This window comes from Vulpes vulpes, chromosome 3 (assembly GCF_048418805.1).
Source record: "Vulpes vulpes isolate BD-2025 chromosome 3, VulVul3, whole genome shotgun sequence".
Taxonomy (NCBI): Eukaryota; Metazoa; Chordata; class Mammalia; order Carnivora; family Canidae; genus Vulpes; species Vulpes vulpes.
Window position 1 is genome coordinate 89640719 of NC_132782.1, and position 21412 is coordinate 89662130.

Here is a 21412-nt window from a genome sequence, read left to right on the forward strand (position 1 = left end):
TTTCTGTGGGAAATTGTTTGCAGTCTGTTCTGCTACATGTCAGTGTTGATTTGATACAAACATGTTTCAGTTACTTTCCTTCAAATGCAGTTGGTGTACCAGGAAGATGTGGCCATAGATACCTTTCTCTGGGCTCCTGCTCACTGGGCGGTAGTGCCCATGAGAGCTGGGGGTGCCGTCCTTTGGAGGGGCTGGGCCTTATCTGCAGGCAGAGACTGGGAAGGCCAGTGAGTTTGATGGAGGGTGGTTTTGGAACCCCCACACTTTAACCTTCGTGAACTGAAACGAGAGGAAATGTCAGAGGAGTAAACAAAGGGTGGATCTAGGCCCTCAAAGAGTGTGTGGGTGGGGTGGGGGGTAGAGAAGATGCCTTTCTTCTGGTCTGGGATTTCTCATCTGTGGTTCTGCTGACATTTTGGGCTGGATAATTCTTTGTTTTGCAGGGCCACAGCCTTGTGGGATGTTAAGGGACATCCCTGGCCTCTGCCCACTAGATGCCAGTAGCAAACACATGCTACCACTCCCTCTTTTGACAGCGGTGTCTCCAGATGTCGCCAAGTGTCCCTGGTGGAACTGACAACCACTTGTTGTAGCCCAGTGCTTCTCAGACTTTATGCCTCTGAAACCCTGAGACTGTGTAAAAGGGCGATTCTGATTGGGCATCTCTGGAGTGCAGCCTGAGGTTCTGCATTTCTTTTTAGTGCTTGCAAGCTGCTGTGTTGCCAGCCATTCCTGGAATAGTCAAGCTCCAGTCCGGGTGAGGACGAGGCCCTGACACAGTCAGTGGTTCTGTGAAACTGTTTCGTGGGTCTTCTGAGGGCCTTCAAGGCTTGACCCCACCTTTATGTACCTACCTTCTGTGGTAGGCAGACTTCTGAGATGGCTTGCCAATCCCTGGCCCCTGGTGGACCACACTTTCTCCCACTTAAATACCAACGAGGTTTTGTGGTAGCAGGATTCTGCCAACATAATTAAGAACTGAAATCAGTCGACCTCAGGATGGTGGGCCTGACCTCTCAGATGAGCCTTTTGAACCTAGGTGGCTAGGTCAGACAGAGCAATCAGCCACATAGAGCAGGAGAAGGATTCTGCATATGGGGGATTGTCCCTTGTTGGCTTTGGAGGTGGAGAGGGCCACATGGCAAGGCATGTGGGCGGGTTCTAGGAGGTGACAGCAGTGCAAGACTAATAGCATGTCCTCCAGCCATGAGAGTGTGGAAGAGGATCCTGAGGCCCAGATGAGTTTGGAGCTTGATCCGAGTGTTGATTTGAGCCTATAAGATCCTGATCAGACAACCTGTGGGTGCCTGGCCTGCCCCCAGAACCTGGCCACTACTATGGGATTTTAGCTGCTAAGTTGGTGGTAATTTGCTACACAGCAATAGGAAGCTAACACGCCCCTTTTTCTCAAACAAACCTACATGCTGTCATCTTAAAGTATACTTTTCTCTTGTTAGTGTTTAGTTTTTGTTTATTGCCTCTCCTCATTTCCAACGAAGGGCCCAGCATCCAGCCTTTGTCCCCAGGGCTGAGTTCGGGCCTCGTTGGGGGGTTGGTGTTCAGTGAGTGAGTGTTAGACAAGCCACTCACCTGTTTGGCACAGCTGCTGAGGGTTCTCTTTCCTTTGGGTGTGACCTGATCAGTTGGAAGAACGAGCAGAGTGGATCCGCTCCAAGTCCCAGGTTGTCCAGGTGGAGCGAGAGAAGATACAGATGGAACTGAGCCACAAGAGAGCACGAGTGGAGCTGGAGCGGGCAGCCAGCACCAGTGCCAGGCGCTATGAGGTGGGTGCAAGGAGGTGGCTCTGGCCATTAGGAGCTCTGAGGGGGGTGCAGGCAGCTGGCTCTGGCATCATGGCATTGTGCACACAGCCTGCCAGGCCATACGGCAGGTGAGCTTCCTGGCTGGGAGCCTGGGTGCTCAGCCTGTGGGGTGCTAGGGCCTGCCTTCTTAGGCCACAGATAGCAACTATGCATGATGTCCTTGAGGTGGGCAGTGCACAGGGGACAACTGTCTGCCATGTCTGCCTAGGGAGGTGCTGGTTCTGGTGGGCCTTCCTCTGCTGAGCTGCCTGTTTTCCCTGTTACCCCAAACCCCCTGCTCTGAAGAACTGGGTTATAAATCCAGCATTTTCTTTTAGATATTTTATTTATTTATTCATGAGAGATACACAGAGAGAGGCAGAGACACAGGCAGAGGGAGAAGCAGGCTTCCTTGCAGGGAGCCTAATGTGGGACTCAATCCCAGGACCCCAGGATCATGTCCTGAACCAAAGGCAGATGCTTAACCACTCAGCCACCCAGGTGCCCCCGAGTGACAGGTTTAGAAAGTCACCGGTTGTGTAAAGGTCTTAGATCCAGGCCAAACCAGTTTTGTTCACATGGTTATAGGGCCTAAGACCAAGGATTAGTCTTGGGGGTACTTCCTATTGTCCCTGGCCTAGCCAGGGCAGGCTGGGAAGGTGCAACCCTCCATTACCTAGAGAAGGTACTAGGTTTTTACTGAGGGTGTAAATTCCTTCTTCTGCTTTATCAACAGCACTTTGCCAGAGGTTGTCAATAAGTGCTCATCATTTGCAGAAATGCTGCCAAGACTCAGGCAAAGCACTGGACCAGAAAGTCTCTGATCTGCCTACGCTTTCCCCAAGGGTGGATATCTGGCCCCATTCTTGCCTTACGTGGCATATTTGCACACTTTCTTAGTCTTGTAAGAATAGTGGATGTCTTCAAGGGTGTTATGCTAATTGGATGTATTCAACCCTGGTATGCAGGCTTCTGGCTATGGTGTGCTGTGTGGGCCTCGTAGCCCAGGAACATGGCCTGTGAGTGGGTCCCATGGCTTCAGCATTGGTTCTGGTGCTGCTCTGAGGGCTTCTTAAGGTGGGACTTTAGTTAATGTTCTGTGTCATCCTAGAGGGACAGTCCTGGAGGAATTGGTGGGAAGGGACAGGGAGAGGCCGCGGGAATCTTGCTGCTCTTGAAAGTGCCTTATTAGGGATGTGGGGATGGCACCAGGGACCATCAGATGGTCGGAGTTGTGATATTGGTGGTGCTACTGCCCTGGCTCTTGGGTAGAAGGCATGGCATGTGGAGCTATTGGAATTTTTCTGGGCTATAGTTTGTTAAGGACAGGGCCTGGCCTGGCTGCCGTAGGTCTCCAAGGTCCAGCACAGGCCATGCCACCTTATAGGTGCTTAGAATACATTGGAATGGGTGGGTGGGTGAGTGGGGGGGATCATTGCACGGATGGTGGAAGTCTTTTCTTGGGGAAATTGAAGCGTGCAGGGCTGAGTTTAATCCTGGGCCCTCACTGAGCTTCGCTTTCCTCCGAGCGGCCTTTCCCTTCCCACCCACAGACGTGGCTGAATGTGACCCAGAACCGTCTGAGCCAGTGGCTTTCAAATTGTGAGTCTTGGACATCTGTCACAGTTTTTCAGGGACTGCCAGTTTGGCAGTGGGTGGGGATCTCAGAACCTTTTAGATGGTAAGACTTTGGTTGGTGTCTGAGATCTGGGAACCTACACGGATGGCCCGTGTCTACTTGGGACCAGCAGCCTGAATAGAGATGCTATGTCCCGCTCTGTAGTGGGCTGCCTGGGGGCCCTGCATTGTGGAAGGGTCCCCTGGCTGTTCGGAGGCCGTACTTGCAGTTTGTTATCCCTGTGAGTCCCTTGAGCAGGCCGTGTTCTCTGCATTCATTCAGCTCCTCCTTGATGCTGGGCTAGAGAGTCCTGGTATAAGCACTTGCCTTGGGAATGCTGGCGAGCCTTGTAGGGAGCTTCTGCAGCTCCACTTCCCGGGAGGAGGTTAAAGGTCACTCTTCTGGGGCTGAGAGTGAGCTCCTAAGTGGCTACTAACTCCTGAGGCCCCCAGTTACGTCAGAGTGAGGAGTCTCTGTCCTGTGGCTGCCTTCCTGGCATAAGACTCATGGTGGTTTTGAAGGCTTATGGGAAAGGATGTGCCTGGAGGGGCCTGGCCTCTTGCAGTGTGAGCAGGGCCTGCTGCATGGGCAGCGCCTGTGTTGGAGGGGTCCCCATCCTGAGGGAGGAGTGGGGTGGGCCTCTTGACTCCCACTCACTCTCCCCACTCCGGCAGCGCGAGGTGGACCGCAACCAGGAGCTCCTGACGCGCATTCGGCAGCTGCAGGAGCGGGAGGCTGAGGCAGAGGAGAAGATGAAAGAGCAACTGGAGCGCCACAGGATGTGTAAGCAGAGCCTGGATACTGCTGGCCAGAAGTTGCGGGAGAAGGAAGAGGGCCTGGCTGCAGCTGGTGAGGTGAGGACTGTCCCAGGAGTGGCGTTTCTCGGGGGAGAGGTGTGGGAGCACTGGGGCACCCCCACTGTGGCGCCTCCTGGCCACGAATGTGCTTGATGGTGTTTGCATCGTTGTCATTCTAGTAAAGATACTCATTTTCCACTCTGTGGCCTCATTTCATAAATCAAACACTTTCTTAGTCTTTGTAATTAAGACTTTTAATGGTTGACAGGTCTGCATTTTGTCATTTAAAGAAATGTCTGCGTGCATCCTGGTAGTGTATACATGCATGCACACAAACGTGGCAGGTAGCACGTAGCTTGTTGCTTCTGTTCCTTATTCTGACACATCCATAGGAGTGGGGTTTGAGGTCGGTGGGGACAGCCATCAGACTTTTGCTACCAGGTGCTGTGTTGTTCTGGCAGCGAGGTTGAGGGCTCTGGTTTCCCTGAGACCTTACCTGTAATGGATGGTGATATCTTCTGGAAATACTTGTGGGTTTTTGTTTTTTTCCTTCCCTTTCTGAAGATGTAAGTGATACTCCTGGATTTGTATTTCTTTTATTATTAGCGGGTCTGTTAGCATCTGTGAATGTCTTTGAAGCCAGTGCATAGATGAACTGTAGTCCTTACTGTCTCTACCAGTTAAAGGTTGTATAAATTTTAGAAACAGAGCCCAAACATTGACGCTGGTGGAAACTGGACTCTCCTGATCTTCTCTGTCCCTTTGCTGTGGCGGTGTGGATCACGGTGTCTTGAGGAAAAAGATGAAGCGCTGCCCAGGGAGGGAGTAGGGCACAGGATCATTGGTATTCTGTCTCTGCGTGCTTTTCTCTACTTGATAGATCTTGGGAAGCAGGCTGCAGGTTATTTTTGCCTTGGCAATGCTGGAGAGCATGTTAAGGTTGTTACTACATCTGTCTTCTGATATGGATGTTGGCAGGAGAGGAACCGTGATGGGCCTCAAGACAAGTCCCTGTGTCGCCATTGGCTTGCTTAGGCCATGTTCTGGGGCTTGCGTTTGGGAGGCTGGTGTGGGGCCTGTGGGGGAGAGCAGGGCCTATGCTCTCTGGTCAGTGAAGAATGAGGTGGTAGGAGACACTTGCCACACACATTGCAAAGAGGACGAGAAAGGGGCCAAGGGTGGGAAGGTGGTGGCCAGCTGGGATGGAGGATCCTGAATTCTGTTTTTGTTACTTTGTACTTCCTTGGAGAAGCCTTCTCTCTGTGACTCTCAGTAGGTGTCACTGCCCCTGAGCTCGCTCTCACCACAATGCCTGGGTCATGTGCTCAGTGCTGGGAAGTCCTGCTATTGATTGCGCAGCTTCCCCACAGCCGTGTCCGTGTCCTGTGTGCAGCCAGCCATGTGACCCTGTGTCCTGCACAGCGCCTGGTGTCCAGTGTGCGTTAATTGGAATCTGGAATCAGGAAGACTTGTCTTCCTTTTTTTTTTTTTTTTTTTTAAGGTTGTCTTCCTAATTATGTGTGTTTTAGTACTTTCATTCTTCTGTGATGCCCAGGTTGATAGGCACCCTAGTAATAGAGCAGACTGTGCAGATGGTTGGAGTATGGGTTGTAGATGGCCTGTGTCTGCCTCCCCTGGGGAATGTTGGGTAGCAGCATTGCTACCATTGCTACCCATTGATGTGGGTCCTGGGTTGGCGTGGGCTTTTGGACCAGGTGAGAGTGTGTCAGGTCTCCTTGTTGGCAGGGGGTGCCCTGGCACTACTGGTGTCCCTCACTGTGGGGAGTTTGCTGGACTGGGTCCCTGTCCACTGTTCCAGGAGGTTAATTGACAGTGATGTTTATGAGTGGGCTTTCCTGTTGGCTTGACTGGGAAAGCCACAGAGGGAGAGCAGTCACCAGATGGTCAGTAGGAAGTCACCTGGTGAAGGTGCAGTCTGATGGAAAGGCAGCAGGTTTGCCCCTGAAAGTCCTGAGGCTCTGCCGCGGGCCAGCCTTCCCAGCTCCTGCTTTCTGCTCCCACTGCTTCTGGCTGAGGGCACTAGGTCTGCATGGCATTCCCGTGGCTCCTTTATTCTAGGGGGCTCCTGTAGCATCATTCTGAAGATGGCTTCAGTCCACCATTTGACTGTGTCACAGGGGCCTGGCTGTGGTTCACAGGGAGTGTTTTAGCTGGCATATGGGGGCCCATTCGGGTGGAGAGACCAGGACAGGCATGGAGAGAGAGCCACACAAGCACACTGGGCATAAGCAAGGATCCCAAGTGACAGATGTCATGGGGCTCAGCCTCTCTTGGTAGGCAGCTTGTCACCATGACCTAGTCTCTTGAGGAAAATGTGAGGCAGGCCGCAGGTTGGAGTACCCTGGGGTTGGGTTGGGGGGTGGTATCTCTTCTTCCCAGGTCGTGTGTCCTAAAGGAGAAGATGGCTTGGTCCCTGCCCATGGGAGGGATGTGGGAGGGGCAGCCTCTTTCAGGGGCATTTGTCTGTTTACTTCTGGGTCAGGAGTGCCCCTCTGTGGGTGGGCCACATACTGTAAGCAGCTGTGGCCTATTCCACTCTGCTTTCAGACCATCAATGCACTGAAGGGGAGGGTTTCGGAGCTGCAGTGGAGTGTGATGAACCAGGAGATGCAGGTGAAGAGCCTGGAGTCTGAGAAGCAGGAGCTCAAGGAGCAACTGGCCTTGCAGCACAAGTGAGTGGGTGTGCTGGGGTGGGGTCCTGCCCTTCACCAGATGGCCTGCCCACCAGTCGCCCCAGGTCCGGTCAGCCCAAAGCCTACTGGGGCCCGTATTGAGCCACGCATCCAGCTCTTACTAGTGTGGAAGACCGTGAACAGAAAAGCCCAGGCTCATCATCATGTGCTCTCTGTGGTCTAAACACCCAGCGACCATGTGTGCCGTATGTGCTGAGCCCCAAGGACCTACAAGTGCCCTTTAGATCTGTCCTCCCCGTCCATAGCCAGTTGGTGGCAGACACAGGGGCCACTGAAGCAAGGCTGATAAATGTTTTAAGTGTTCTGAGAACAACAGTGGGGAGCAGTCATTTCTTCCCTTCCCGGGGGGCTGGGATTGCCTGCTCAAAGAGCTTCCCGAGAAGCCAGGCTTTAAAGGCTGTGTGGGGCCGCCCCTGGGGCGAGTGGGGTGTGGGCCAGAGCCGTGATCAGACAGGGATTGTGTTCTGAGCAGGCATGGGACTCTGAAAGGTCGGAGGGTGGAATTCTGTCCCTGTTGTCTAGGCCTTTACCTTCACAGATGTTGTCCTAGGAGAGGGGTTGACAGTGTGTGGGGGCCCAATCATGGGAGGGTCCTTGCCTGTGGCTGTGCCAGGGGTGCACGGTAGAGGAAAGGGAAAACAGCTGTGGGTGCTGGGACTAGACAGGGCCTTGCAGGTGGTGTGGGCTGGGCACCTGCCTTGACCCAAGGAGACTGAGGCCACAGTGCCCTGGGACCTGGGGGTCCACGCTGGAGAGCCTCTAGGGTGAAGGCAGCTGCTGGCTTTACCCCTGCCTGTTTGTGCATATTATGTGCTTTTCTTGATAGGAAATGTCAGGAGGCTAATCAGAAGGTTCAGGAGCTCCAGGCCATCCAAGAAGCAAGGGCTGACCAGGAGCAGAGGATCAGGGTGAGTTACTCCCATCTCCGACACGGGCTCAGTGCATGAGACCAAGACCAATCAGTCACTCATCAAACATTAGCATGGCCCAGCTCTGTGCCAGCTACAGGGTTAAGCAGCAGGGACAGGGCAACATGGGACACAGATAACATCATTGCACTTCGAGTCTGGGGAAAAAAAGCAGACACTACGCCATGTAGGCAAGCAAACTCTGGGAGATGGGCCAGGAGGCTGAGCAAGAGTGAGGTGCCAGAGCCGGGCAGCACTGCAGCTGGAGAATAGCACTTTGAAGAGCAGAGGAGGGAGCCAGGAGGCCATTCAAGGAAGCAAAGCTGGTCAGCTGCTGCTGACCTGCAGCAGCCCCAGGTCACTCAGGCAGGGTTATGGAGCCCGAAGTCCCCCTACAGGCAATACCCCCACGTCCAGAAGCCTAGTTCATCCTCTTCACCAGCCTCATGAGCATGTAGAGCTATCACGAGTTTGCTTTCTGCTCTTGTCCGTGCGGTGTCCCCAGCACCGTGCATTGACCGTGTTTGGTGACTTGTTACTGATGGATACCAGCTGTCCCCATTGTGTCTCAAGGAGACTGCGGATCGTAAAGAAAAGGCTGTTGTCAACATGGGAAAGGCTCACTTGTTAAACGGGGGCTAGTGTGGCAAGAGTGGGTCTAGCAGGGGAGGAGTGGTGTGTTTTATTGATATGTTTATTCAGGGAGCCTTGGCTGCCTGTCCCTGGACAGGCATGTGCTAGGGCCCTGCCCCCGAGGGCAGTGCAGCATGGAGGTGTGACTCCAGCCTGTAGTGCCACATCAGGGTCCCCTTGGAAGTGAACATGAGGGTGTGGGACAGAAGCACACCTGGTGCAGCCAGGGCAGGTGTTTTGGAGCGGGGGGCTTGACCACAGTGGTTGACTTTGTCTTCTCTGTCCCCGGCCTCACTTAGGATTTGGAGCAGAAGCTGTCCCTGCAGGAACAGGATGCTTCAGTCGTTAAGAATATGAAATCTGAGCTGATGCGGCTGCCCAAGATGGAGAGGGAGCTGAAGCAGCTGCGGGAGGAGAGCGCCTACCTGCGGTGAGTTGGCGCAGGGCAGGGTGGGCTGATGGGCCAGAGACAGGGCTGGCGGGTGCGGGGTGGCACTAGGCTGTGTTCCTAGGTCTGGGGCACTTGGCTGTTTGAGGGACTTTGTTTCTGGCCCCACCAGGGAGATGCGAGAGACCAATGGGCTGCTCAGGGAGGAGCTGGAGGGGCTGCGGCGGCGGCTGGGGCGCCAGGAGAAGATGCAGGAGAGTCTGGTCGTCTTGGAGCTGGAGAAGGAGGTGGGGCCCGGGGCAGTGGGCTGTTCCCTGGGGGTGGGACCCTGGGTGTTTGATATTCCAATTGCCCTCCTGAAATGTGGAAGGACTGGGCTGGTGTGGTGGGCTGAATGGTGGTCTCAGAACTGCCTGGCCTCCTGTGTAGGTGTTCATGAGCTGGCCTGTGGCTGGGAGACTCTGCTGGGTGAGCTCAGTGGGCCAGTGGTCATGAATCCTCTCATGGGGTGGGGGACGTGGGGAGAGTCAAAGAGATGTCATGTTGGGGAGGACCCAACCCCCTGTTGCTGGGGTGTGGGAGACGAAGGAGGGTTGCCAGCTAGGGAGTGAGGGCCTCTAGAAGCTGGAGAGGGCTGGAACTGGGTTCTTCCCAAGAGCCTCCAGGAGGAGCTGTAAGAGTGTGTGTTGTATTGTTTCCGCCGGGTGGCGGAAAACGGGGAAACTGATACAGATAGTGAGTCAGAGAGGAGGCGGTGTCGGACACCTGACACAAACCTTTTTCCCTCCCGCAGACGTGAGCAGATGTCTGGGCTCTGTTTCCTCTGCTTGTGTCTGTTGTTGGGACTCACAGTGGCATTATGTGGGCTGATGTTGTAGAGCTGGCCGTAGTACGTTGTGCTGAAAGCATCCCACTTCTCCCTGGGGCACACAAGAGGGTGCAGAAGCTCTGTCTTGCTCAGTGCACGCGGGTTATACCAGCACTTAGCTTCCTGGCCTTTGGGCCTGGGTCTTGCCGTCCTTCTGTGCTGCCTCCTGGGTTGTCCTGCTGCCTTACCTATAAGCCATGTGGCCCTCTGTTGTTTCCTAGGTGGTGGGAGTGTGCTGCTAGCTGCCCCGCACTTGGCCATGCTGGTGGCTTGTGGCCTCATGGGGTGGGGACCTAGGATACTGTATCCAGTATCTAGGATACTGGCTTACATCTGAACTTACCCCAAGGACACAGCTCCAGACTGAGCAGCTTTTCCTCTGTACAGTTCTGAAATTGGTTAGGATTCTGCCTCCAGAGTCACACTGCCTCGTGTGAAATCCTGCCATGGTTGCTTGCTGGCTTTGTGACCCAGGGCAAGTTATTTAACCTCTCTGTCTGGCTGTATAACGGTGTGTGCCTTGCAGGATGGTGAGGGCTCAACGAATTTATGTCAAGTCCTTCAACAGTGCCTGGCACTTGGTAGATGGTCACTAAGCATTGGCTGTAATGACAGTTGCTAATGAGCCTGGCCCTGGCACATGATGGGGCCACTTGAGTAACTGAGTGAATGCAGGTATGCCAGCATGGTGCTTGGCCTGGGTGGAGGTAAGGGAAGGCCAAACAGAGGCACATGATCCTTGCCCTCACATTGCTTACATTCTAGAAGGTTGGTGGGGACTCTAACATGGGATGTGGGTCAGCGTGGGAGAGCATGTTAAATGCAAGGTCAGGCAGCTCCGTACATAGTGCCAGGGGAGGGATGTCCTCACCTGCCAGGTGGGGGATGTCCCCACCTTTTCCTTTTGTACCTGTGGGGCCCTGGGCCCTAGTCGGCCACAGCAGCTGGGGTCAGTTGGGCTGTAGGGCTCTACCTGGGGCCTGACATCCTTTGGAGCTCCTGGAATGTGAGAGAGGCAGGGGGTTCTTATGGTTTCAATACCAAGGTCTGCCCTGGGGCAGAGGCTGTTTTAATGGGACCATGCGTGAGGCTGTTTGCCACTCTGTCTCCACTTCGCGATGTTTTAACTGTTGAGAGTCTTACCTGACTCCGTGGGACCAGGAAGAAATGAGGCAGTGAACATGTTTATAGTGGGAGTAAGCTATCTGCTCCGGAGCAGACTTGGAGCATTTTGGTGTTTAGCTCAGAGATAAGAGCAGGCTTTTCTGAGGGATCAGGGAGACTTAACATCCTCCTCATCGCTTCACCTTTGTGTGAGCCTCTCTGGTATGGGAATGGAGGTGGTGGTGTGCAGAGGGCAGCCAGTGGTCGTAGAGGCCTTGGAAGGGAGATGCTGCGGTTGCGGTGCTCTTAGTGTTCACCTCCTTGTCTTTGCAGAGGCTGTTGGCAAAGCTGCAGAGCTGGGAGCAACTGGAGCAGAGCACGGGCTTGAGCATCAGGTAGGCAGAGGGTGCCAGTGCCTTGGGGTGGCCGGGGGTGGGGGGAAGCTCCTACTGCTGCCTCTCAGGTCAGAGGAGGCACTTTGACCGCGGGAGTGAAGGGACCTAAGTGACTGTCCCTGCCGAAGTCTTAACAAGTCCTTCATTTAAGGTCAGCTGGCAGCGTGCTGGCAGGGATTTGCCTGCCCTGCGTCCTGGGGCTTTGGGAAAGGACTTCTTTTTGTATACTGAGGGAGTCAATGCCTTTGGGGCAGCCCTAGGCAAATACAGACAGTGGAGATGAGCTGGGTTTTCAGGGAGAAAAGGAAACTTTCAGGGAGAAAGTGGCTGTCAGGAACCGACAGCAGCCTCAGTTCTCTGAGGGATAGGATGGGCAGGGCAGGCCTCTGTCCACTGCTCCCTGCCCCCAGCCCCACACCTTCTGCTGCCTGTCCTTTGGAGGACCGCTGCTGCCTGTCCCTTGGTCCCCAGGACTCTGGGCCCCACTGTAGGCTGACTGCCCCACAGCTTTGTCATCATCTGGTTGTTCCAGTCTGGGTGAGGGGTGCTATGAGATCCATCATTCTGGATTAGTCTTTGAAATTCAGTGTCTAAGAGCTTTTTGTGTTGTCTGCATGTGTGACTTTGAGACTGTAGCTCCTTGGTTGTCTTTCCTGCTGCTCTTGGAAACTGGGCCAAGATTGAGAACCTTCCTTAAAGAGCTGCCCTGTAATTACACCGCCCAACTGCTGGTTCTGGAAGCTGCAGCAGTTCTGATCAGCATTATTGACTCCACTGTCCATCCCTTGAAAATGCCCCCTCATCGTCTCTTTGCCTGGCTGAGTCACAGGACAGACGAGGCTACTGTTTGCTCTTGAACCGCACCTGCGGGACCCAAACTCGTGTAGGGCTGGCCCAGCAGGGCCTGAATGGTTTGTGCTTCCTCCTGCTCTCTGGGCTTATTAACTCACTGGAAAGCCTCCCTCCTGCTCCCAAGGAGGCTCGTCGGAAGAGAAACCTTCGTGACTTCTTTCTTGTGCTGGAGATCAGAGGCCCACTCGTGCTCAGTCAGACCGGCTGCCGGCGTGTCTGAATGCCCAGCATGTGCCACAGAGCACTCAACATCAGTCAACCCCAGGGCTGCTGCACAGCTGGTGGCCATCTCTGAGCTGGATTGAAAGTGCAGCGGCTACTCCAGCCCTTTGGTCTCCCTTCCAAACCAGGGACCTTCTTGAGTATAGGCTGGTGTGCGAGGAGCAGAGAGCTGTATGGGCCAGCTGCCAGTTGGGGTGGGGCATCTGCCTACTTAGCTACTTGTGTGTGCTGTATGTTCACGTGGTGGCCAGGCCCTGGTGAGGGAGAGGAAGGGGTGGTGGGAGGGCTGTCGATTGAGGGCTGCTAGTGCCCACCAGCAGCTTGGGGTCAGGCAGGAGAGAAGGGCATGGGTCTGTGGTTGGGTAGTAGACTGTCGCTGGTGTCTCTGCTGGCTGCTGGCAAGTGTGCCCCTCCTCAAGTCTGTGCCTGGGTCTGGGCCAGTTTTCTCATTGCTGGGAATGCAGTGCGTGCCTCACTATTTGTGTGGAGATTAACACAGTCATACGCTGCAGAGGTTGCCTCACACAGTGCGGAGTGGTGCTTGTGTCCCTTCTGAGCAGCTAGAAGCTTCTAGGGAAGCAGGTGGAGCATCCTTGTGTCCTTGTCTCCTGGTACCCCTCGGTGAGGGGCTCCTGTAGGGGAGATTTTCTTCCATGTGCTTTGTGGTCACCCTGTCCCTGGTCCTTTCTGGAGACACCTTGGAAACCCCAGCTCCTCTTCTTTACCCTCCCTATCCCAGTGGGGTACATGGGAAGGCTTCACCCCTGATGACTCTGCCCCACTGAAGTGAGTATGTGTGTCGTGTAACAGTTGCTGGATCACAGACTTGTGTGTTGCCCATTTTCAGAGCCGTGGGGAGAGTTAGGTATAATGCAGACTCCCCAGGCCCAGTGGGTCAGCCTGTCCGGGCACTGGACTTGAGTCTTACATGACCCTGAATTCCCTGAGGAGGAGTTTGGTTCTCCCTTTTTTGCCAGGTTTTGGGCAGTTAGGGATTTCTGAGCAGGGAGGGTGACTTGTCAGAGTCCACATTTCGTGAAATTGAATATGGGGTGGGAAATGGACAGAGAGAAATAGGGCACAGGGATAAGTTGGGGTCCCTGCAAGAGGGATGTGGGAGGGAAGGGTAAGCACTGGTCAGGAGTTCTGAGACTGCTGTCTGGGTGGCTGGAGGGGGATCTGCCTAGAGTGGGTCTAGGATGAATGCCCTTCATCACCTTTGGTATGTTCAATGCAGCTGGGGACCAGAGGACTGGCTCAGAGTGAGCTGAACCAGCTGTGGCTAGGTATGGTTAGGTTTGTGTGTGGCCCCTGCTTGGTTCTAATGTGTTGGGGTGGGGGGATCTTGTGCCTTATCTTCCATCTCTTTTTGTGGAAGGACTTTGGTTTCTCCCTGTGAAAACATATTTGTGTGGGGTGTCTGCTAGTTCAGGGGCCTGTTCCCTCAAAGCATAGTCGGCCAGCTCTGGGAGATGGGTTGGAGTCCAGCACTTGCCCTGGAAGTAGGAGCTGGAGGGGCAGAGAGGGCCTTTTGACCTGGTGGACTTGAGTATATTGGCCTTTAAGCCAAGGCATTGTTGTCACTTTGGGACAGAAGGCACTCACTTGGCATGTGTCCTGACCCCCAGCCCTGACCCTTGTCTCATGTCTCCTGGGCTTTGAGGGCTGCCGCCACTAGGTGGCACCCCCTCCCCCATGATCCTGATCCCTGCACCTGGAGAGCCTCTGGGTCTTTTTGGATTTGTGGTCCCAGACCTGCTCCCTGCAGCTCTTCCTGGTCCTCTGCCACTCTGCTGGGACTCACATGCTATGGCCAGGGCCCAGAGGGGCAGGGCTGTGTGGGGTCCGTGTCCTTATAGTTCTGTGCACCTGTGGGTGGCTGGCCAGACCCTGTTGACTATCTCACATCTATGCTGTTCTTGACCAGCCTCTTGATGATCCTTAAGTGCTTGATGTTTATGAGCTTCTAGTGTTTTAGACCAGAAGTTCTCTGCATAGGCTGTCTTCTTTGTGCAGGACTGTGACTTTTTGCAGATTCTCAGAGGGCCCTGTAGCCTTGCAGAGTTTGGGAATAGAGATCAGGTCTAACACCTAGAAAAATCAAAACCCCCTGGAGTTCATGTGGCATGACTGTTGTCACCCTTCTCCCAGTTTGAGATATCTCATGCCCAGAAGAGCCCAGAGGTATCTGGAAAGTTGGGTAGGTGAGTTGGCCAGGGCGAGTCAAGCAGTATAAACCAGTACGGAAGCCCCTGCCCGTGTCCTCACCTGCTAGGCAGGCTTGTCCACCCGGATGTTGCTGGACACCTGTCTCCAGCATGTGAGTCATGTGGGTTGGAGGCAGGTGGGCCTAGGGACTGGGTGGGAAGGAGTGCTGTGCTGTGTTGGGTGGGGCGCTGTGCACCCGGGGGATGCAGCAGTGGGGAGGAGGGTGGGTGGGTGTGATGCTTGCATGTCCTCATCCCAGGGCTTTGAAAGCCAAGGGAGGGATTCAGCAGTAGCACAGAAAGTGCCTGTGTGCAGAGAGCCTTGTCCTGGGAGTGGGGCCTGGTGGGGCAGGATTTGAAGGTGCTGAAAGTGGACACCAGGAGACACTCTCTGTGTCTGTGTCTGCCTGGATAAGACGTCTGGGGCATTGGAGAAGGACAAACAGGCAGTAGGGAAGATGTAGCAGAAGGGAGCCCCTGCATCAGCATAACACTTCCTTTCAGAGTACTGATTAGTGTGACTCACTGTTTTAATAGATTATAGGGGAAAACATGTGATCATCTCAATAGATGCAGAAGCATTTGTGAAAGCTCTACACCCATGCATGTTTAAAATCTCTGAGCAAAGTAGGAGTGGAAGGGGTCTCCCAGGCAGCACCTGCCTATCGTGCAGCTTATGTGCCCTCTCCCCGCTCTGTGTCTGTGTGGGCCAGGGCAGAGGTGGGAAAGAGGAAGAAAGGCATGCAGCTGGATGGGATGAAGTAAAGCTGCCTCTGGTTGGAGACAACCAATCATCCACATAGGAAATCTCAAGGAACCTGTAAAGAACCATTGGAATTGGGAAGTCTAACAGGCTCACAGTTACAAGGACAACACACAAAGGTGGACTGAATTTCTGTGCACTGGCAGCCAACAATTGGAATTACATGCCACTGAGAGGAGCATCATCAACTTGAAATACTTGGAGATAAATTAAACAAAAATCTGTTTGCTGTAGAGTTTAAGTTCTTTCTGAGAGCGATACTGTGCTTGTGGATTAGCGGAGTTTGTGTTGTTGAAGGGCCAGTTTGCTAAAATTGCTCCATATATCTAGTGCGATCTTAGGCAAAGTCCCAGCAGGCTTTTTTGGTAGAAACCAATAGACTGATTCTAAAATTTCTATAGACATGTTCTTGAAAAAAAACCTGGGGATTATAGTGCTTGATTTCAAGATGCACTATAAACTGTATCATCAAGGCAGTATGGTAGTTGGCACAAGGATAGACTTGTACATCAACGGAAAAGGCTAGAAAGTCAGGAATAATCCAAGAGTGTATAGAGTCTGTTGGTTTCCATTGAGGGTGACAAGATAATTCAGTGGGAGAGAGTCCATCTTCCACTACTGGTGCTGATGCAGTGGGATGTCTGTACGGTCCGGTGCAGATTCTCGTCTTTTACTGTCCCAGCATTGAACCAGTGGGGGCATGCACCTGCCTGGGGTGAAAACCAAGACTTCTGGAAGCTTAGTACACAAAAGCATGAACCAAAGATGAAAAAAATCAATCGGTAACTTAGAGTTTCCCAAAATGAAAAAATACCTTTGCTCTTGAAAAGACACAATTGAGACAAAGAAGAGGCAAACCCTGGGCTAGGAGAAAATATTTGCAACGCATACATAGGCCCAATGGAAGATTCGTATCCAGGATTTTTAAAGAATTCTTCTAAGTGAATAAGATGACGACCGGAATTTAAAACCTGAGCAGAAGACGTTGAACAGAAGACTTTACAGAAGAGGGTCCTCAGATGGGAATAGGGATGTGGTGGCACTCGGCATCAGTATCCTTCAGGGTGTAGGGGAAGGTCATGCTGAGATGCTGCAGCTGGGACTGGACGCCGTCTGCACCAGGTGTCATGGCAGTGGGAGCTGCGTGTGTTGGCTGCAGGGCTGGGGGTAGGGCAGCTTCCCGTGTGTTCATGATGGGACCCAACAGTTGCATCCTGGGTTCTTACCCAAGAGAAATGAAAATGTGACTTTACAAAGACCTATCTCTAAGTATTCCCAGCGGCCTGATTCCTGTCAGCTGAAATGTGGAGACAATGGGCATGTCCTCCCTCGGGGGTGCGGATTCATGGAGGGTGGTGTGTCCATGGGGCAGGCCAGACCGCTATGTGCACACGTGAGTCCTGCTGATGCCAGATGCTTGGAGGCCACGCCGTGTGACGTTCTTTATTTGGAATTTTAACAGAGGCAAAACTGATTGTAGTGGCCCACAGAAGAGTGGCTCCTTACATCTTGGCCTGGGACCTGACTGAAGCGAGATGGGCCATGATGGTGTGCCCGAGGTCTCCTGTGCTTGGCCGTTATGGCAGCCACTCTGGTGTGCACATGGTCAGATGTGCATAGATGTGCATCCCACCTGTGTGAAGCTGATCCGGGGATGATGGGAGGCTGCGGAGCAGGTGCAGAGGCGTGCTTTAGAAAGCTGTGGTTTTGGATGGCACCATCCCCTGAGCTCCTCAGGCCCCCCCATCGTCCTTGCCCTGCCCTCATTGCCCTTGCACTGCCTGGTCCACCTCACATGGTACTCTTGTTGTAACTAGGGTGCTATTCTCAGAGAAGGGGGCTCAGGGCTACCCCAAGGGTGGGCACCTGGCCCCCCTCCCCTGTCTGGGTACCGCCTAGTACATTCTCAAGTGGCAGGCTCTGTATGTGCCCTTCCTGACTCGGCACTCATCCATGTTCTTTGCATCTCGTTGCATGAGTTCTACTGGTCCTTCTGCACCAGCACAGAGCACTCAACCAAATTGAAGGGCTGCACAGTAGTCTGTAAAGTGGATGAGCTCTGAGTGACCTCAGGTCCCTGTTGATGCACACTTGGGTTGCTTCCAGTGTAAGCAGTGCCTTACTAATTGGACAAATTTTTAGAAGGTGGTTTTTTATCTCAAATGACAGACATTTTGAAATTGAGAGATGGTGATAAATTGCCCTCCAGAAAGGTTCTTTATATTTCCATTCTGGCATACAAGTGGTGTCACTTAGTTTGGGCAGAATGCTTTCCAAGTGTCAGCAGAGAGTCACAGTGGAGCCGCAGCGCAGTGAGGAGGGCAGGAACCCCCAGTAGGTTGGCTTTTAAAAAGCGTGGTTAGCATGGGGTGCCTGGGTGGCTCAGTGGTAGAGCGTCTGCCTTTGGCCCAGGGCGTGATCCTGGGGTTCCGGGATTGAGTCCCACGTCGGGCTCCCTGCATGGAGCCTGCTTCTCCTTCTGCTTCTGTCTCTGCCTCTTTCTTTCTGTGTCTCTCATGAATAAATAAGTAAAAAAAAAAAGAAAAGCGTGATTAGCAGTTCCCACTGAGGAAGCCCAAGGCCCTCATTCTCTGGAGGAAATAGTTTGCCAATGGCAGGTGCGTCCCTGGGCTTTGGCTCCTTCCCCGTCCCTTTGTGCCTGAACCTGGTCTGGTTTTGGTCCTGCTGGGAGGGCTTAGTGTTTGTCAGGAACTGTGCAGGTTTGACAGTGCCAGGGGAAAGACTGAGAGGTCTTGCTGGCTCTGAAGCCTGGCGGCTGTGCCCCCAAAACTGCTGACCTGTCACCTGCAGTGAGCATGGGAACCAGGTGCTGACCAGGATGCTTCTCAGCAGCATTTGTCGGCTGGTCAGGTGACAGGTCTTGGGGACCAGTGTCCCCTGATGTGTGAAGCCACTTAGGATGATAGTGAGGCTGAGTGCATGATTCCTTCTGCAAGAGGATCTCATTAACCAGCCCAGACACTTTTATGGCCGTACCTACTCTGTCCACCACCTCTGATCACCTGGGTGTTGGGACTATCCATATATGAGGCGCTGCTGATGCTTGGGAGGGTGGCCGAGCTATCAGGCATCTTGGTGGGGTCTATTTCACTTAGTTTTGGTTTGGCTTCCTCGGGGGTTCCGGAGCGGGAGGGAAGGCAAAGCAGTCCCCTTCTGGGTGCTTGTAGGTATGGCCCTTCTGGGCATCTCATGTGCTAGTGCCTCAGTGGCCTCAGCCATGAACCTTTCCATTGTGCCTTCACTCATTCATCTGTCTACTGAGAGCCATTTCTTGGAGCCTCTGCCCTGGAGAGGCGCTTGTGCCCCCATGCTGTGCTGGGTTCCAGGTCGGTCTGGTGGCCCGCAGAGGTGTATGGGCAGTGGCTGGAGACCTCAGAGCCCATCACAGCCCTGAGCTTTCCTGTGGAGGCCAACAGTGGAAGCAGGCACTCCCGGGGTTTACTCTTGGCTGGGAGTAGCAGCTCATTCTTCTAGTAGCTGAGCCCTCAGCTTCTTTCTGCCTGGGCATGTTTGGTTTCTTTACTGGTTATCTGTCTTCAGGCTTGTGAAATAAGAGCGGAGGCTTGTCTTCAGAATTTCTGAAGGCTTAGAGCGGGGCCGGCCTTGGTGAGCCCTGAGTGACTGGCAGTCAGTGGTGTTTAATAAATGGGGAGTGAGTCATGAGGGTGTTGGGACTGCTTTGTTTTTGTGCCTTTGTGTCTATGGTGGTTGTGACTTAGGATGGGGCCTCTTCTGGCTTGCTTGGCTGGCTGATGAGGCCCCTGTGTTATTCATGCTGTCATGGTCCAGGGGGAATCAGAAGACAAGTGTAGCAGACTTCCTGACAACTGCCATTCTTTAGCTCCAGCCCCATCCTCGCCCAGGGGAACAGCTCCTGCCTGTCCCTGGCTCCCTGGTGAGGTTTTAAATGGGAGTTTGATTGGCCTGTGCCTGCTGGTGGAAGTGGGTGTGTGCAGCGAGGTGTGGACAGAGTAGCATCCCTGACAGGCTGGATCCCTCCACCAGGCCCCGCTGCTGCAGCTCCAGGTAGATGTGGATGGGTGGGGGGGGGGGGGTACTGCTGGGGACCCCAGTCTGCACACAGTCCTGTTCCCTTCGTCTCTGCGTGCTCACATCAGGCTGTGCTTGCAGCACTGTGGGAAGTGGAGAAGGAGAAGTGCTTTCCCCAAGGAGCTTAGCCTGACTCCTCAGGGGCTGTCCCCTGTGTGTACTCGCCCCTGGCAGCATGCCTGTGGTTCTGTACTTCTTGCTTGGCACTCAGAGTGCTTTGGAGGGCTTTTCTCCAGCTTTGTAGATATGGCTTTTCTACTTTTGTACCTTTTTTAAAATTGATTTTAAAAAGTCTAAAGCCAGATAGCAAAAGGATTTAGACAAATTAGGCTATGCTGGGTTCCCAGGGGATTATGTTGGAGCGAGAGGAGGCATCTCCGTGTCCAGTTACTGCAGACTTGGAGAGGCTTTACTGAAGTCCTCCTGGGGTTGTGGGAAGACCTGCCCTCCCTGTCTGTGCCTAGGCCCCCCATCCCCAGGCAAGGGGTTGGGGGCCGCACTGCAGAGGTTGTGTGGAGAGGATATTGGGGAGGGACTGCAGCAGAAGCAGCAGAGCTGGAGACCTCCTCTAGGGTAGCCTGGAATGTTTCCCCATCAACCCCCATGGCCTTCAGGGGCCCAGTGTGTTGGGCAGGCTGTTGGAAGTGGTGAGGAGGTATTTGGGCAGCGTTAGGTGTGGGCTTCCTCACCCAACAGCCTCAGATGTCAGCTTTGTGGCCATGAGGAGTGATTACCCCGGGTTAAGTGCACAAAGCCTTGAGCTCTGATGTCCTTCCTCATGGGTAGTGTCATTTGTGTCGAAAGCTAGAGGGCTCCTGTCCTCTTGGGGGCAGAATGAGTGTCTCTCAGTTTTGAATTGCCTGAGTTGGTCCGGTGGTGGCCACACCCTAGTGCTCACTCGTGGGTGACTGGGGACACGGGCTCTGATTTTGCTAACACTAGCCGGGGTCTGAGGTTTGGAGGGTGGCTGGCCTTGATGAGTACTGAGTGCGAGCACACGTGCCCATGAAGCAGAGCCACAGTAAGAGGACAGGTCCACAGTCTTAGAGGCCAAGTGGAATTATCCTTTAAATAACAGATGCCAGTCAGTACAGGGCTGTTTGTGTGGCTGCCGGTGGTCCAGGTGATCTTGTTTTGCTTCAGGGTTTCTTCTGTGATGTTCACACTGTTATCCAGTGCAAAGCCCAGACCTCCCTGTCATTGGTGGTGCTGTTTGCCTTTGATCGTCTCAGGGACAGAGTGCTGAGGCATGCCCTAGCGCCTCTGCACCATACACACTGTGGCTCTGGTGTGGTGTGTGGGCTTTAGGCCCTAGGGGTCTTGGGGATGGTGTCTGGGCCAGTTCAGCAGACACTTTCTCAGACCTACTATCTGCTGGGCCCCAGCAATACATGGGCTTTGGCTGTTGCCAGATGGGCTCTTGTCTAACAGAAACTGTGCCTTAGCAGGTGGGAGTCCTGAGGATAGGGAGGAAGCAGGGGAGGGGGGAGAAAGGTGCCCCAGGTATAGGGAGAGATGAGCACCAGTGTGGGTAGGTGCTGGGGTGTTGACTGGAGGTGGGCATCGCCGGCCACCTCCTAGGATTTGGTGTTGCTGTATCTGTGTCTGCATGTGGCAGAGGTAGGCTGGGGCATTGCTCTGGATCCCTTGATCTTCCCTCACTTGACTTGCCTTGGGTATGCCCCAAGCTGGTGGGTGGTGGTGAGCAGGCGTGGAGACCCTTGGCCTGGAGCTAGGCCCTGGTCAGCATTCCTCTTGTCCTTATATCTTCATGAGGGTTTAGTTCCATGGAGGCCATGGTGGATTTGTGTCTGGTGGCCTAGGAGTGTCTTCTGTGTCCTCATTGTAGTGTCCAGTATGTGGCCTAAAGCCCAGAGACTTGGAACTCTGTATTAAAGTACTTTTGTACTTGTGAGTGTGTCATATGTATTCTGTATTGGGTTCCTCTCATGGCCCAGGTATGTCCTCTGGTGGAATGTCTACCTCCCGTCTGTGCCAGACCTAGGCATGTCTTCATACAGAATGTGTCATCACAGGAACTGGGGGTGCTGGTGGCTGGGGAGTGGGGTG

General features: G+C 53.7%; 1 protein-coding gene across 3 annotated transcripts in view; it reads left to right on the forward strand.

The window, feature by feature from the left end:
• Positions 1 to 21412, forward strand: part of MAD1L1 (mitotic arrest deficient 1 like 1) — a 345798-nt gene that overhangs the window by 3819 nt on the left and 320567 nt on the right. For all 3 annotated transcript variants that reach the window (XM_072753315.1, XM_072753316.1, XM_026011310.2), the window contains exons 3-9: positions 1644 to 1784; positions 4095 to 4274; positions 6786 to 6910; positions 7758 to 7839; positions 8772 to 8902; positions 9033 to 9147; positions 11166 to 11227. In XM_072753315.1, the coding sequence (XP_072609416.1) occupies positions 1644 to 1784; positions 4095 to 4274; positions 6786 to 6910; positions 7758 to 7839; positions 8772 to 8902; positions 9033 to 9147; positions 11166 to 11227 (836 nt within the window). The remainder of the gene's footprint in view (positions 1 to 1643; positions 1785 to 4094; positions 4275 to 6785; positions 6911 to 7757; positions 7840 to 8771; positions 8903 to 9032; positions 9148 to 11165; positions 11228 to 21412) is intronic.